The sequence below is a fragment of the Balaenoptera physalus genome, assembly GCF_965194825.1.
Source record: "Balaenoptera physalus genome assembly, chromosome: X".
NCBI classification, from domain to species: Eukaryota; Metazoa; Chordata; class Mammalia; order Artiodactyla; family Balaenopteridae; genus Balaenoptera; species Balaenoptera physalus.
Genome location: NC_138903.1, coordinates 89,720,632 through 89,737,748, shown reverse-complemented (window position 1 = coordinate 89,737,748; position 17,117 = coordinate 89,720,632). Strand labels below are relative to the sequence as shown.

Sequence of the window (17,117 nt, the reverse complement as noted above, 5' to 3'; positions counted from 1 at the left end):
GCATTTGAGTGTGGTCTCTCTTTAGTGTCTTTTAATCTAGAACAGTCTCGCCACTTTTTGTTAATAGCACTGACTTTTAGAGACCAGGTCTGCCCCACTTATGAATCTTTCTGACTGTTGTGTGTGTGCCCAACCGTCCTAGTTTTCCTGGGACTCTCCTGGTTCAACACTGATCCTGCATCCTGGACAGTCCTCAGTCCTGGGCAAACCAGGATGGTTTGTTTTCTTATGATAGTGTTTAGCTTTCCCTTCCAGCACCTGAGTTTCCCGTAAACTGGAATTTGTTGGGTCTAGAGGCTTGATTAGATTCAGTTTTGATAAGAATGCTTCATGTAGCATCCCATCCAGTGGTACATAATGGCAGTTGTCCACTCTTAGTAAAGGTGATGGTTAAGGTGGTGGCCCTCAGAACTCTCCATGTAATTTTAATTTTCTCTTCCTAATTAGCAAGAAATCTGGGGTGTTAACTTTGGTACCATGTGACTGTCCTGTTCCCCAATAACCTCTCACCTAAAATTTCAGCATCCATCAGTTCCTGTTTCCTCACTCAGTAATTTGTTTTTCTAATTTTTAAAATATATTTCCTGACTTTGTGATTTACTCAGGGGTTGCAAGATGGTGATTTCCTAATTCTGTCATCCAGTCTATGTTTCTTAGCTGGCATTCTTCCGTAAAGGTGAGCTTTTTCTCATCTATAGGATATGAACCAAAAAGATCATGTAAAGGCCTAATTCTTTCCCCTCGAATACCAATTTTCAAAGCAAGTTGATGTAATAGTTACTTCCAATAGTAGACAAGTAGTTTTACTTATTGTTTTGAAAGTCACTTAATTCAATGATTTTTTAAAGTAAATTCAGTGCTTTACATTCAGTTCAGCATTTTCTTTGTAATGCTCAAATTTTCTCCAGTTTGGCCAGTGGGAGTCCCTTTAGTCCTTTTGACATGCTTCCATGAGTCTTTGAGCACTTCCTTAGATTCTGACAGAAAATTCCTAGGCTCACTATACATTTCTCTGCCCTAGTCCTGGAATAAGCTATTTCCAAGGAGCCCTGGTTCCTTTTAGTGGAGGATGGATTCTGGATGTTAGAAGCAAAATCTAATAGTACTGTATTCCAATCTGTGAGCTGTAAAACATTACCACAGTGACCAACTTTCCCGATTTACTCTGAATCTGGAACTTTCGGTGCTAAAACCAGGAGCGTCCTAAGCAAACCAGGACAACAAGTTGGTCACCCTAAATTGGTCACATTGTTTTTTTAATTATTATTATTATTTTTAATTTTATTGAAGTATAGTTGATTTACAGTTCCCATTGTTAATACATAGTAATGATTAAGGAAGAATAGTGGAAATTGGGATTGGGACATGTGGACCAGTAGTAGCTAAAGTAGCTATAAATTCTTAGGAAATTTAAGGGTTTATACTAAATGATCTCTTCCAGCTGTAAAATATCTAGGTCTAGGGCAGTGGATCACAAGCCTCAGTGCACATTTGTATCACCTTTAAAAATGCTGATCCCTGGGCCTCAGACATTACAATTTAATTGGTTTAGGGAGGGGCTCAGACATCAGTATTTTTTAAATGCCCACCAGTGATTCTCATGTGCAGCCAAGGCTGAGAACCAGTGGTCCACAGGGGGCTCTGCCTTTCAAAGTGTGGTCCCTGGACCAACAGCATTGGCATCACCTAGGAGCTTGTTAGAAATGCAGACTTTCAGGTTCCACCCTAACTGGATCAGAACCTTTGAGGGTGAGGCCCAGCTATGTGTGTTTTATTTAATGTGCCCTCCAGGTGATTTCTGATGCACACTCAAGTTTGAGAACCACTGGTTTAGAGTGACAGTTCTCAGCCTTGGTTGTGTCAACTGAAATAAAAACACATAACGTGAGAGCTGTGAGTTCAGTTTTATTTGGGGACTTAACTGAGGACTAAAGCCCGGGAGACAGCCTATCAGAGAGCTCTGAGGAACTGCTCCAAAGAGGTAAAGGGGGAGGTCAACATGTATGTGATTTTGGCGAAGGGGTATGTGCAACCAAGCACACATCCTGGTAGAAGGTTGCTGCTAGTCACGAGGAACAGACATCTTAGCTAATGATTTTAGTGCTTTTCTAAGTATGGGAAGATGCAAGAATCTGGGTTCATAAAAATTTTTCCTGAAAATATGTAACTGAGGGCCTGTTCTGCCTGTTTTCCCAGAGCAGAGTGCTTCATTCTTGATCTTCGCTCTGCATTCCTTTCAGGGTGTACTGTAGGTAGAACTGGATGGTGGGCAACATTCTTTGTTTTACAGTTGCAACATTAGAATCACCTGGGGACCTTTTTTGTTTTTTTTTTAGCATTTTTAAGCGATTTTTATTTATTTATTTATTTATTTTAACAATTTATTTTTTTTAATTTTATTTATTTATTTATTTATTTATGGCTGTGTTGGGTCTTTGTTTCTGTGCGAGGGCTTTCTCTAGTTGTGGCAAGTGGGGGCCACTCTTCATCGCGGTGCACGGGCCTCGCACTATTGTGGCCTCTCTTGTTGCGGAGCACAGGCTCCAGACACGCAGGCTCAGTAATTGTGGCTCATGGGCCTAGTTGCTCTGCGGCATGTGGGATCTTCCCAGACCAGGGCTCGAACCCGTGTCCCCTGCATTGGCAGGCAGATTCCCAACCACTGCACCACCAGGGAAGCCCCGCGATTTTTATTTTTAAAAGTATTTTTATTTAAGATATGTATTTTTTTAATGTTTATTTTATATTGGAGTATAGTTGATTTACAGTGTTGTGTTAGTTTCAGGTGTACAGAAAAGTGACTTAGTTATACATATACATATATCCATTCTTTTTCAGATTCTTTTCCCATATAGGTTATTACAGAATATTGAGTAGAGTACCCTGTGCTATACAGTAGGTCCTTGTTGATTATCTAGTTTATATATAGTGGTGTGTATATGTTAATCCCAACCTCCTAGTTTATCCCTCTCCCTCACCTTTTCACCTGGGGACCTTTTAAAACAGAGATTCCTGGATGTCATCCCCTCAGAGATTCTGATTTAATTCACTTTGGGTGTGGCCCTAGCATCATTATTTTAAAAGCTCCCTAGATGTCTCTAATGTGTAGGTGAGGATGAGAATCATGGTCTAGGGCTTTTTTCCTCCAAGCCCAGAGTTTGGCTTGGTGAGTAAAAATGCACATGAAGTTGCAGGTAAAAACTAACTAGTTGGATAATACGTAGGTCAAATAGCTTGCTTTTCTGCTTCCTCCTTGTCTACATCCATGCAGGGTCTCTGAGCAGTGGTTTGCAGCCCTTTGCAAAGGTTTTCATCCCTTTAAAGTACTTTATTTCCCATTCTTTCTGCAGTTATTTTGGTGGGTGTGGTAGGGAGTGGGGCTTAGATACCATCAGTTACTAGTGATCCTAGACAAGCCTTAAAAGTTGACCCTCATACATGGCAAGAGAAAAGTGAGCTCATTTTAATATAAAAGTAGGACAGTTGTTCTAAGGGTTTGTCCTCAGCCTGCTTCCCACCTGGCTTCTAGAACTGGCTTCTTCACATTAGGCTCATCTTAGAGTTGCTGAACGTCTGAGTGCAAATTTTGCCATTGCCCTTATTGCAGGTGTGGAGTTGCACCTACGGCCGTGCTTCCCAGTCTTGGCTGCACATTGAACTCCTCTAGGAGTTCAAAAAATCCTGGTTTTTTGAAAAATCCTTTTCAAAAAATCCTGGTTCCTGGGACTTGAGCACTACCCTCACATCTTCTAACTTAATTGGTCTGGGATGTGGCCCAAGCATCTGGACTTTTAAAAGATGCCCCGAAGATGATTCTAACGTGCAGCCAGGGTTATGATCCTCCGATTAGGGCTGTGGTTCCCAAACTTGTCTGCACATTAAAATCCCATATGCAGCCAGCCTCGAAAACCACAGGGTTAGGGTATTTGATTGTTTGGAGGCTGGGAGAGAGAATGATTGTCATTTGCTGAGATTTAAGTCTTCCAGCCCGTCACTTTTAAAATCACGTTGCCAGTTTATAGTGTACAGGGTCATCGTTGTCATTTTTCTAAGAAATATATTTCAAAATGGAATGCCATATAGTCATGAACCAGTTGAAGCTCCCTTAGAGCTCACCAATTAATGCAAGTGTGAAAAGACAGTTGAAATGGAATATAATTATTGTGTCCCAGACTTTAAAAATTTCCATCAGCTGATTTGATTTCATCATTATATGTGTCTGCACATTATAGTTCCCATTGTTTCTCATCAAAGGAGACTAAGTGGCGGGGGGTGGGGGGGCAGTGCTGACATCTAGCCCAGAGCCACAAAATGGAGGAACATGTCAGTATCCTCAAGTCCATTCCTAACTGTTAGGGATCCTCAGGGTACACAGAGGGGAGAGGACTCTTCTCTGAGGACCTAAAAAAGGAATTTAAATATATAAAGGTGTTGGGATTCACTGATTGCGTTTACTGATCACCTTTACTTGTAACCAATCCAAGGAATACCTAAGGAGAAGAGAGGGATGTTACTTAGCTCTTTAATGGTCTCTCTCCTCCAACTAGACTGTAAGATTTGAGGGAGTAAGGGCTGTTCAGTGTTGTATCTCTGTCTAGCACCCAGCGCAGTGACTGAAATGTAGCAGGTGCTCAGAGCGGCAATATAGCATACTGGCCAAGACAACCAGCTTTGGAATCAGGCTGACCCAGCCTTGAATTCTGGCTCCATCACTCTATGCTGTGTGACTTTGGGTGAGTTACTTAACCTCTTAAATCCTCTGTTCCCTGCCCCTCTACCTGTAAAAGAAGGGTAATAATAGTACTTACTTCATGAGATTGTGGTGACCTATTCAACGAAACAGTATTTGTAAAGCACTTTGCAAATTGCCTGGCACATAGTTGGCATGGATTAAGGGGGGAGTTATTCTTGATTATCTGATTATTTGTTGAAGGAATAAATGGATGTTATAGCCTGCTTTCCCTTTCTTCTCAAGATTAACGAGTCAAAATAACCTAATCAATTTGGTTTTTGTAAGATTTCAATACTTAATTTCAGGCAAACAAAACCAAACACACATTGGAAAGAGTACCTTCCCTGTTGGTGTGGGTGTTTCTCAGCATTTATGTTACACTCAAATATTACAGCTTCTAGTAAAAAGTTTCAATACAGTTTGAAGAAAAATGACACATAGGAAACAGATAAGGCCATCCTGCTCATTTTGTCACCCTCATAATATTGGTTGCTAAAATAACCCACTTGTCAAATCCCTTTGTACTACTGTGAGAAGTGCTGATGTAAGACGTTTTCTGAAAATAGCCATGATGAGGTGTTCTGAATTAAGGGCTTTGGTACAGAAGTGATAGAGTTCCCTTCTGGGTAGAATAGCTCAGGATCATAAATTGCCCAGACACCTACTGGCTTACCTGTTCCACCTCCTAAAAGGAAACTTGTTTCTAGGGGTGATTTTTTTTAACTAAACATTCTATATATAATCACTGCATAGGATCCTGGATTGGATCCTGCACAGAAGAAGGACATTAGTAGAAAAACTGGTGAAATCTGAATGAAGTCTGTAGTTTAGTAAATAGTATTGTGCTAACGTTAATGTCATAGTTTTGATCAATGTACCAGAGTTATATGAGGTGTTAACCTTAGGGGAAGCTGGGTGAAGGGTATATGGGAACTCTTTGTACTATATTTACAACTCTTCTGTAAATCTGAAATTATTTCAAAATACAAAGTTTAAAAAAAAACCTACACATAGTCTTTTAAAAACTAAACATACTGATTGGAAGCTAATTCTAGAAAAACCAAGTCTGGGCAGGTGTTGAAGCCAGGACCCCAGAAAGAGAATAGTGCTCACCCAGACACCCAAATATGTGCTAGATGTTTGGCTAACTGTAAGCACTACCAGTGACAAGGTGACAGGGGGTGGGGCTGGGGGAGAGAATTTAGCAATTCTTTTTCAATAAGGAATTTCTGGCAGCCTATCAAAAAACAGTTCCTTTCTCTCCATATAAGCTAGCTAAGTTCAAAACACAGCAGTCCAACTTCAGAGAGGTCCAAATACATGTTTCCTTAAACTCCCATCTTAGAGTTTGGTGGGCTAGGTGTTTTGAAGGAATTTCTCATTGGAGTGCTAAACCTGAAATGATAACTTGCCCTGATCTTGAGAAGGGGAGTGGGAAGAGGAAGAATCCAGTCATTTTAAAGCACCAGCCCCCTTAGCATTCAGTTCTTCTTTATTCCCTGAATTAAATGATCTGCAGAGTTAACTCCTGTGTCACTTAAAAGGCAGGTGCCTCAGTAACCTAGCATGACCAGCACGACAGTTTTAGAAAAGTGTATTATAATAAAAGGTGTGGTGTGTGTGTGGGTGGGTGGAAAGTCAAAGGACTGTGGTGCTCTTCATTCTCTTTGGTTCTTTAGGGATGAACTCTTCGATGTGTGTTTTCCGTAGTTCTGATCGGCATGTGTACCTATTTCCTATTTTGCTGTTTTCATGTAACATTATTTCACATTCTGGTTCCCACCTGCACAGTGTGCATAATTGGTATCTTTAATGGCCGTATAACATTCCATTGTATCGAATAGCAGGATAGTTCTTAGGGCTGGGCTCATTTTTCTGAGCAGATATAAAAGGCCTGCTGTCTCTTAGCATCAGAGGTCTATTTTAGCTCCTGGAAGTGGCGACTGGCAGGAGCGTGGGATTGCGTGGGATTCTTGAGTCATCATCGAACAGCACAGTTTGAGCGCTTTGTTAACATCGCTCTGCCCGACACCTGACAGCAGAGCCTCCCGGGCTCCGTGAACCTGAGCCGGGCACTTCAGGGGCACCGGAGTGGAAGTACAAGCCCCCCGACTCACACGACCCTCAGCTGATACTATCTCCCTGCCAACAGCAGGAAGTTCCTGCTGCTTTCTCTCTTGCCTGGGGATAACAACTCCACCTGTGTTTCCCACAGAACTTGATATGGAAGAAAAGGCAAGGAGGAGTGGGAGGATGGATTATTATAGCTAAAGGAATAAGGCACAGGTCAGGGGCGCCATGGCTGCAGTTCTTTTAGGCACACCTGTGAAAATAAAGTGGGATGGGGGGATGGTTTCAAGTTCTGGAAAGCTGGGCGATAGAGCTCCTGTTCTCTACACCCCTTCCTGTCAGAAATCTAAGTTTGGCCCATCCAATAAAGGGTTTACAGGGGTGAGTGACAAAGCAGTGAGTCCAGGCATGAGCCCTACTCCACCCATAGCCAATGGTGTTTTATAGTTAAGGATGCTAATTGGCAAAATTCTCCTGAGTGGTGTTGTGTTCGGTGTATTCGGTTAGGTCTTGCCGGTTGCAACTGCCTTGAAAACAAGTGATTTTTAATAGGATACTGGGAGGGAAGAGTGATATTATAAACACCACTGGGATGGCCCAAACACTCAAATCTCCATGGGATTTGTGACTAGGTTAGCTATTCTTGGTTTCCATCTCCAACCCTAAATTACCACAGTTCTTCCTTAACCCTTATGGTGTACTGAATCTCTGACCCATGTTCTACAGATCATACTGGATACCAGCCTTACTGATTGGGCAATACAGGGCGGGTAGAAACAGTATATGAAGAGTAATAACAAGATTTCAGGAGTAAAAACCATTCAGAGCAGAGGGACCCCTCTACCTATACATATGGAATTCTCTAGTCCAAAAGCCCAGGCCTGTCTTGCAAGACAAAATGGACAAGTACCCGGAGCCACATGGGGCTTGTTGAATGATGGGCCAGGGTCATATGTTCGAAGTGTCTCTGACAGGAGCTAGACTTTAAAAATCCTGGAGGAGGGAGGCCAAGACCTTGACAATGAGAGAAACTCCAAGGCAACCACTTGCCTGAAAGAAAATTTACCCTCCAGGCTCACGAAACTCTCGCTGATCTTGGTCCCTGGGCTGCCACGCTAAGACAGATTTGTAAGACCTTTTTGGCAGGTTTAGGATTCTCAAACCTGGGAATCATTGGTTGGCAGTGGTTATACTTACCCTAGCTCCCTGTACTATTTGTATTTTAGAATCTAAGACATCTCCCTTTGGGTTGTTCTTTGCAGAAAAGAGGATACTTCTCCCAGAAAGGAGGTATAGCTATCTAATGATCTAAGATCCTCCCCTAATCATAATAATAGTAGCTAACATTTCATGAGCTACTTATTATGTGCCAGGCACTCTGCTAAGCATTTTGCTCTGGATTGTCCCCTTTGATTCTCCCAACAAGCCCGTGAGGTACGTACTCTTATTCCTGTCTTCACTGGGGGAAATTGCTCGGTCACCCAGCTTGATAAGGGGTTTGGAGTATGGTAACACCCTGCAGCAACAAAATTATTCACTCAAAAATAAATAAGAATACACTAATGATGAAAAATCTGAAAGAGAAATTAAAGAAACACTCCCATTTACCATTGCAACAAAAAGAATAAAATACCTAGGAATAGACCTACCTAAGAAGAGAAAAGACCTGTATGCAGAAAACTATAAGACACTGATGAAAGAAATTAAAGATGATACAAACAGATGGAGAGATATACCATGTTCTTGGATTGGAAGAATCAACATTGTGAAAATGACTATAGATTCAATGCAATCCCCATCAAACCACCAATGGCATTTTTCACAGAACTAGAACAAAAAATTTCACAATTTGTATGGAAACACAAAAGACCCCGAATAGCCAAAGCAATCTTGAGAAAGAAAAACGGAGCTGGAGGAATCAGGCTCCTGGACTTTATACTGCAAAGCTACAGTAATCAAGACAGTATGGTACTGGCACAAAGACAGAAATATAGATCAGTGGAACAGGATAGAAAGCCCAGAGACAAACCCATGCACATTTGGTCACCTTGTCTTTGATAAAGGAGGTAAGAATATACAGTGGAGAAAAGACAGCCTCTTCAATAAGTGGTGCTGGGAAAACTGGACAGCTACCTGTAAAAGAATGAAATTAGAACAATCCCTAACACCATACACAAAAATAAACTCAAAATGGATTAAAGACCTAAATGTAAGGCTAGACACTATAAAACTCTCAGAGGAAAACCTAGGCAGAACACTCTGTGGCATAAATCACAGGAAGATCCTTTTGACTCACCTCCTAGAGAAATGGAAATAAAAACAAAAATAAACAAATGGGACCTAATGAAACTTAAAAGCTTTTGCACAGCAAAGGAAACCATAAACAAGATGAAAAGACAACCCTCAGAATGGGAGAATATATTTACAAATGAAGCAGCTGACAAGGGATTAATCTCCAAAATATATAAATAGCTCATGCAGCTCAATATCAAAAAAAACAACCCAATCCAAAAATGGCCTGAAGACCTAAATAGACATTTCTCCAAAGAAGATAGACAGATTACCAACAAACACATGAAAGGATGCTCAACATCACTAATCATTAGAGAAATGCAAATCAAAACTACAATCAGGTATCACCTCACACCGGTCCGAATGGCCATCATCAAAAAATCTACAAACAGTAAATGCTGGAGAGGGTGTGGAGAAACGGGAACCCTGTTGCACTGTTGGTGGGAATGTAAACTGATACAGCCACTATGGAGAACAGTATGGAGGCTCCTTAAAAAACTAAAAATAGAACTACCATATGACCCAGCCATCCCACTACTGGGCATATACCCTGAGAAACCACAATTCAAAAAGAGTCATGTACCACAATGTTCATGCAGCACTGTTTACAATAGCCAGGACATGGAAGCAACCTAAGTGTCCATCAACAGATAAATGAATAAAGGAGATGTGGCACATTGTACAGTGGAATATTACTCAGCCATAAAAAGAAATGAAATTGAGTTATTTGTAGTGAGGTGGATGGACCTAGAGTCTGTCATACAGAGTGAAGTAAGTCAGGAAGAGAAAAACAAATACTGTATGCTAACACATACATATGGAATCTAAGGGAAAAAAATGGTTCTGAAGAACCTAGGGGCAGAATAGGAATAAAGACACAGATGTAGAGAATGGACTTGAGGACACGGGAAGGGGGAAGGGTAAGCTGGGACGAAGTGAGAGAATAGCGTTGACATATATTCTCTACCAAATGTAAAATAGATAGCTAGTGGGAAGCAGCCACATAGCACAGGGAGGTCAGCTCGGTGCTTTGTGACCACCTAGAGGGGTGGGATAGGGAAGGTGGGAGGGAGACAGAAGAGGGAGGGGATATGGGGATATATGTATACATATAGCTGATTCACTTTGTTATACAGCAGCAACTAAACATTGTAAAGCAATTATACTTAAGTAAAGATGTTAAATAAATAAGAGTATGCTGGCTGTATTGGGGGATATTCTTTACATTTTTATTTATTATTCATTCATTTTATTATTTATTCATTTTATTATTATTTATTGATTGATTGATTGCTGCATTGGGTCTTCGTTGCTCCCTGCAGGCTTTCTTTAGTTATGGCGAGCAGGGGCTACTCTTCGTTGAGGTGTGTGGGCTTCTCATTGCAGTGGCTTCTCTTGTTACAGAGCGTGGGCTGTAGGCGTGTGGGCTTCAGTAGTTGTGGCACGCAGGCTTAGTTGCTCCGCAGCATGTGGGATCTTCCCAGACCAGGGCTGGAACTTGTGTCCCCTACATTGGCAGGCGGATTCTTAACCACTCTGTCACCAGGGAAGCCCTCTTTAAATATTTTTGGTTGATAGATTTTATGTAGGAAAATTTGGTTGACACCCAGGAACACATATATTGTACAAAGGGAAGTATGCCGATATACTGAAATTCAGTTTTGTCAGAGGTCGTTGCAACCTAAATTCTCCACCCTGCCCATATTCATAGATAGCATTCTCACACCCTTTTAGCCATACTTTTCCTTCTCTCTTGGCTGAGAAAGTATGCCTGCCTCATAGACATACATGCCATAAAGAGAAATGTGGGTGGTCCAATTTTCTGAAGAACCTTGGTTTGTTGAATTATAGTCTCCTGCCTGATAAAACTGTTCTTCAGTAGAGATATTTGCTGCGTCCCTGGGTGAGAATGATTGTCAGTAGAATTCTCCAGTGATATTTATTGGGCAATTTGGAGGAAAGTAGGTGGATCAAGCGTGGCCAGAGAAGCCCCAGAGAGGGTGTAGTACATTGGGGCAGGGATGATAGCACACTGGCTTGGGCATGCAGGAGATCTGGATTTTAGGAGCATGTCTGTCAGTGATCAGCTCTACAGTCACGGGCAAGTCACTTAACCTCTCTGTACCAAATTCCTAATCTGTATAACAGCTGGGGTTGGACTAGAGGTTCTGTAAGGTTCCTTCCAGCTCCATGACTAATAAGCTGAGCCTTAGTCAGAATCCTGTCAAAGACCCACAAAGTGCCTGGGGTGATCCTCTTGGACATGAGGCCATATGCAATGCATAATAGCAAATGCTGCAGTCTTTGACAGTGTCAGGCCCTCCAGATGGTGTTGTGAGACTGATCCTTATGTGCCAGGTTTCTCTCTCTCAGAAACAATTATAGGCTAGTTAGTTTATACTGCCTGGTGAGACCATATAGGGTAGGAGTTAAGAGCATGAGTTATGGAGTTGGAGCTTAGTTTGAAAACCAGTTCTGCCATTTCCTAATGGGTGCCCTGGGACAAATGATTTGACCTCTCTGAACATCAGTTTCTGCCTCTGTAAGATGATGATAATAGAACCGACCTCACAGGCTTGTGACGATGCAAGGCAGTAATGTATGTAAACCACTTAGCCCAGCGTCCTGCAGAATGGAAGTGCTCATTCACCCGTGTCTGCCACTACCATGGGTGTGCTTATTGCTGTCAATGTAGTCCTCCTGACATGGGCGTGGTGAAGCTTCAGCATTTTTCCTGGGTATAGCTTTCTCTTTCTGGGTAGAGTGTGAGAAAAGCATAAGCAGATCTTTCTGGCCTAAAGTAGCTCTAGAGTCAGATCTGGATTTGGTTCCCTGCTCTGCATCTTACAGGCTGTGGGACCTTGGATAAGTTATTTAACTTCCCTACCCCTTAGTTTCTTCATCTGTAAAATGCAGGCAGGTATACTGCCTACCCCCAAGGTTTTTGTGAATAAGATAATGAACGTGAAGAGCTTAGTGCTGCATCTGACATCCAGAAGGCACTCAGTAAATGGGGGCTGTGGTATTGATGGTGAAAGTAACAGCTGAACTAATAGTGAAGAATGATTACCACCACTACCACTGCCCTCCTTGGGATGGAGAGTTGAATGTGTTTAAGCTCGTATGGTTTTTGCATACCTAACCTAAGTGTTAGGAGAGACAGCAATTGCTATTCCTGAAGGGACAGCAAAAGAATTGTTGCCAGGCTTCTCAGACAGTGGTAGGGAATTTAAAACTGAGTTGTTTTCAGAGGCGTGATTGAAAATGATTCAGCAGAGCATAATTCTCAGCAGAACAGTTTTATTTATTTATGCCAGTCCCCTTCCACCCAAGAACATAGGGGGAAAATGTAATTCTAAACTGACCCTGTACTTCTAAGGCTCAACTGCAGTTGGTCACCCACAACATGTTCTTCACAAACTTCATCAGGAGCATCTGGGTACAAAGACGTCAAGGCTCTGATCTTCTTTGCCAACGTCGTCTTCACTCTCAAACGGATGCCCCCTAACTGTTCTTGAGCCTCTCGGTGGGGATAAGATTCATTTGATGGCTCGAATGTCGATGTACAGGCACAATGGGAGTTCTCAGGGATATTATGTTAGAGTAGGTGGAGTTGTAGGGGGACTGTAGAGGTACTAACAAACAGAAATTGAAAAACTGAATAATCCTAATGGTTCTGTAGATGAACCCATTTACTAAAGGAGGGATATGAGATGTTTCTTTTGACTTCCCTTCCTTTTCCTCTTCAGCGCTCTGTTAAAAGTCTAAAAAGAGAAAGAAAATAGGTAGTCACTGCAAGCAAAGCTAAGCACCAGGCTTCCTGTCCATCCAGGTGAGGAGGGTGTTAGCTACTTTCCAAGGTCCCCGGTGTCTTCTCTCTTTTTTGCCCTTGGTTCTGAGGTTATAGAAATGAAAAATGGATTTCAATTTTGGACAGAGATTTAAGGGTAGATTCTGACATCTAGAAAGACACTTCCTCCGCTCTTCTGCCAGATTCCCTCCACTCACCTCTCATCCTCCTTCCCAGAGCAGTACCTCTCTCCTCCTCAATGTTCCTATCTAGGGCCCTCTGTGTAGGTGTAACAACCCAAGGCTCTGGGGTAGCCTGAAGGGCCAGATCCTTTGGAGAGCAGAAGTGACATTATAATATTAACAGTTTACCATCGTGGAGACTGGGGCCAAGGAACACTGAGATGGAGGAGACGTTAACAACAATGGGCCTTTAAGTCCTCACAGATTTTTTTAGTGCCTTTAGTATATTGGGAGAAATCATATATGACTATTAAAAAAATGTCCAATAATACACAAATCCAAAGAAAGGTACCTCGGCTCTTCTCAAAATCACTTAGAATCTTACCCCTAGAGTAAACCACTGCTTGTGTTTGGTGATTCCCCTCCAGATATTCTATGCATGTATACACATCATGCTATATGTGCTGTGCTCTCAATTGCCATTTTCTCTAACAAAACTTTGGGTTGTGGAAAACTTTCCATGTCAGTAAATATAAGTCAACATTAGCCCTTTTAAGGTCTGCATAGTATTCCATTGTGTGGGTGCACCATAATTCATTTAGCCATTCACTATTGTTAGGCATTTAGCTTGTTTCCAATTTTTAGCTGTTATACACACTGCTATGATTAAGCAACCATGAGCATCCTTTTCGTGTACTTGTGTAATTATCTTTGGCTTCAGTTTAAGACATGAGATGATTGGCTCATAGGGTTTCCACAATTTTAAAGTTCTCGATATATATCTATTGAGAGAGAGAGGGAGAGTAGGAGGGAGACATACAACCAAACTACTCTCCCTAAAGGTTGTACCAATTTGTACTTCCACCACTGGAAATCATAACCTTTAAGATAACCCTATAGACATCCAAACAAAGATCTTGGGGCATCATACTGGATGGCCAGATGGTGATCCCCAAGCACACTTCATCTACATTTCTTTCTTCTGACCACCAACCATAGTATGAGAAAAGAGTTTTGGACTCAAAATAGGAATACTGTTTTATAAATTGTGAGGAAAGACCTTTATATCTTTTCTTCTCTGACTAACCACTGATCCAGGATTACCTTCAAAAAGATTTCCTTGGCATATGGAGCTGGGGGCTCTGATTGTAGCAAAGCTCAGTGGTGTTACGAGCTCCATTTTCCCCATAACACTTACGCTCCTCCTCGGGTTCGTCTAAAGCAAATGTTACTGATGTGTTCTTTTTAGGTCTTATTCTTACACCTTCTTTCTGTATAGCAGGAAGATGAAGGAAAAAAAAGTCAGTTGGTGCCCGAGAGCTCAGGGATTGGTCCCTGGGGCAATAACATTTAATGAGCCACTTACCTGTAGGATTGGCTTTAGAGGCTTAGGTTCCATTGAGTGTTGTCCTAGGCACTGTCTTTTTTCTTTGGAGTTTCCCATCCTGGTAGTGAAGCTGGGGAAGATAGAAAGGACAAAGCCATAGTGAAAACAGATGCAAGCTCCTTAATCAAATCCAGCTATCCCCCCAGCCCTGCCATATGTCTTTGGAACAATTAAACGGACAACAGAACAAGAGGACATTTAGTCCTCTTATTCCTCAAAACCTTGATCACCCCGTTTTCTTTTTTTTTTCTTCTTCTTTTCCATATTCCTGTTCCCTCCCATCTTTCCTTATCATTGGGATGATCAGAGAACAGGAAGCAGAGAATGTGGGGCACCTCCAGGGCATTTAGCCATAGAATATTGCCAATAAGCTCCTTAAGGGGCTCGTGCTCCTTTTCTCCTCTCTGTGACAAACCAGGGAATTGAAACCCTCTTTTGGAGATGATCTAATACTGATGACTTAACTCATCCCACTGACGTGACCACTTAAATTGTGCCGAGGGGAGGGTGTACCTAACAATGTTGGTATGTTTGTGGTCACTGCCCTCGCCCCATTTGGGCCAACTGATCTTGAGAGACTTGCTCAGCACCGCACAGAATCCATGCCCCTCCCAGAACTCACTGCTTATGTTGAAGACTGACTTTTGCATCTATTCTTATCAGTACACCTAATAGAGACAGCTCGGTACCTGTCTGATGAGCGTATTTCCCCAAAGCCTCTGGTGGTGCCCTCGGAGGCTGGGATGCTCAATGGGAGTGGCTGTTGGCGAGCACACAGCTCTTCATATTTATCCCCAATGGCAGATAACAGCCAGCGCAGGCTTCCAATTATAGGCTCATGGTTCCTTCTTTGGAGGTTTCTGATGGCTGAACAGGGCTCCTGTGACAAAAAGAGAAGAGAAGGCTCCAGCCCAGCAGCCTGGGACCCCTGGGGCTCACAGTCCCAGTCACCCTCAGCCAAAGAGCACACGTGCACATAAGCTCTGCTGTGCCTAGAGAGGCTCTTAGGACTTCCTAGGAGATACTCAGCATTCAGTCCTGAGAAGGTATATGAAAGGTACAAAAGCTAAGATCCTGTAATCAAGTGTAATGTCTTGGCTGTGTGACCTCGGACAAGTCACTCAGAGTCTCTGAGCCTTAACTTTCTTAACCATAAAATGAGGCTATTGAAACTTCCAACTTTAAAGAGCTATTTTGCAGGCCTAATGAGAAAACAGATGTGAAAGTGTTGTAAGAGTGGGATATTTATTATCACTGTTGAGTCAGAAATCGTCACTGTAGTTGTTGCCTGGCAAAGAGAGGCTTTGCCTAAGACCCGGCATGGGAGGCTGATTATGGGCCAAGGGAGGCATTGGCCTTGCTTGAGAGGACAAGGGAGGGGAGGGCTGGACACTTACGATTCGGCACAGGGACTGGTTCTTCTTCGTTAGCCTTTCCAGCAGCAGATATTCAGTAATATCACGAAGTAGCAAGGCGTCCTTCTTGTCTTGCTTGTTGGCCAGGCTAAAGCCGGGCATTGGAGAGAGGGAGGGAAGAAGAGAGGAAGAGTAAAACTGAGATAGAGGCCAAGGGAAAGAAAAGAAGGGAAAGAGGGGGACAACCAATTCTGGTACAGCTGCTACATATCCAGGGACTAGCTTTTAAGCCATACCCAGTGAGGTGAGCCCGACATTTTTCTAGCCAACTCTCAGTGGAGGAAAGAATAGCACAAGTAATTTGAATCCGAGATAATCCCCAGGCCTCATTTCTCACTTCCTCTACACTGCACCATCAAACTTTAATTAGAATTGCTAACTGGGATACAAACGAATTTGGCGCTTCTACATCCTCCCCCAAACTCTGTCCACGCTTGAGTTGGGGGTCCTAACGAGGAACAAAAAAGGGTAAAAGGGAGTGGGGGAGGGGTGAGGATTGACAGGCCACCTGAATCCTCATCCTGGGGTAAGAGTTAGTTACATAACTCTCGGGCAGTTTTCCAAGGGAGGAGGCCATTGGCGTTGAATATACAAAATAGGGGTTTTCTGCCATCATCTCAGGGTCAAAGACCGAAGCCAGAAAAAAGAAGCAAATTTAGGAAGGCAGTCTTCAGGAAGAGTCGAGGGATGGGTTGGGGCGGGGGGTGCAGTGGAAGATCCAGATATTACTCTCCATTTCCCTCTGATGCTTGCCTTCAAAGTTACCTTTGCACAGTTAGGTAACAGGTTCCCCCATGGCAGCGCCTGGTAGAAAGTGGCTCTTGAAAACAGCCCCCAGAGGACTGGGCCACTCCCCTTCAGCCAAAGAGGAGAGGAGGTCTAACTGGATGTGACACAGGGACCACTTAACCCTTCCGCTGTCTACTTCTCTTCTAAAGGCACAAAATGGGAAGGGCAAATTGGACACAAAGGCAGACTCTTACAGTAGGATGGGTTTCCCGGCCACTCTTTCATCAGACAGCAGGCGTGGTAAGATGACCTTCACTTCCTGCATGCGCGTTGAGTCACTGGAATCCAGGACAAAAATAAGTCCATGTGCCTGCGCGTAGTAGTTTGGCCAGATTTCTCGGCCCTTACTGTCTCCATTCAGGTCATAGATGGAAACTTCATAATCATCCAGCAGGACTGTGGTCAGTTCAGGTTTCATACAACCGCCCGTCCTACTGGGGAGTACTATGCATAGGGGAAG

At 42.8% G+C, this 17,117-nt stretch overlaps 2 protein-coding genes across 2 annotated transcripts in view; one reads left to right on the top strand and one right to left on the bottom strand.

Annotated features, from left to right (window-relative positions):
• The window catches only part of LOC309653168 (tRNA (uracil-5-)-methyltransferase homolog B-like), a 127,299-nt gene that overhangs the window by 43,414 nt on the left and 66,768 nt on the right, over positions 1-17,117 (top strand). The window lies entirely within an intron of this gene.
• Positions 7,726-17,117, bottom strand: part of ARL13A (ARF like GTPase 13A) — a 28,295-nt gene continuing 18,903 nt past the window's right edge. The window contains exons 3-7 of the mRNA XM_082447841.1: positions 16,852-17,101; positions 15,851-15,956; positions 15,143-15,333; positions 14,433-14,523; positions 7,726-14,337 (exon numbers count right to left, since the gene is read on the bottom strand). Coding sequence (XP_082303967.1) covers positions 14,173-14,337; positions 14,433-14,523; positions 15,143-15,333; positions 15,851-15,956; positions 16,852-17,101 — 803 coding nt within the window. The 3' untranslated portion in view covers positions 7,726-14,172. The remainder of the gene's footprint in view (positions 14,338-14,432; positions 14,524-15,142; positions 15,334-15,850; positions 15,957-16,851; positions 17,102-17,117) is intronic.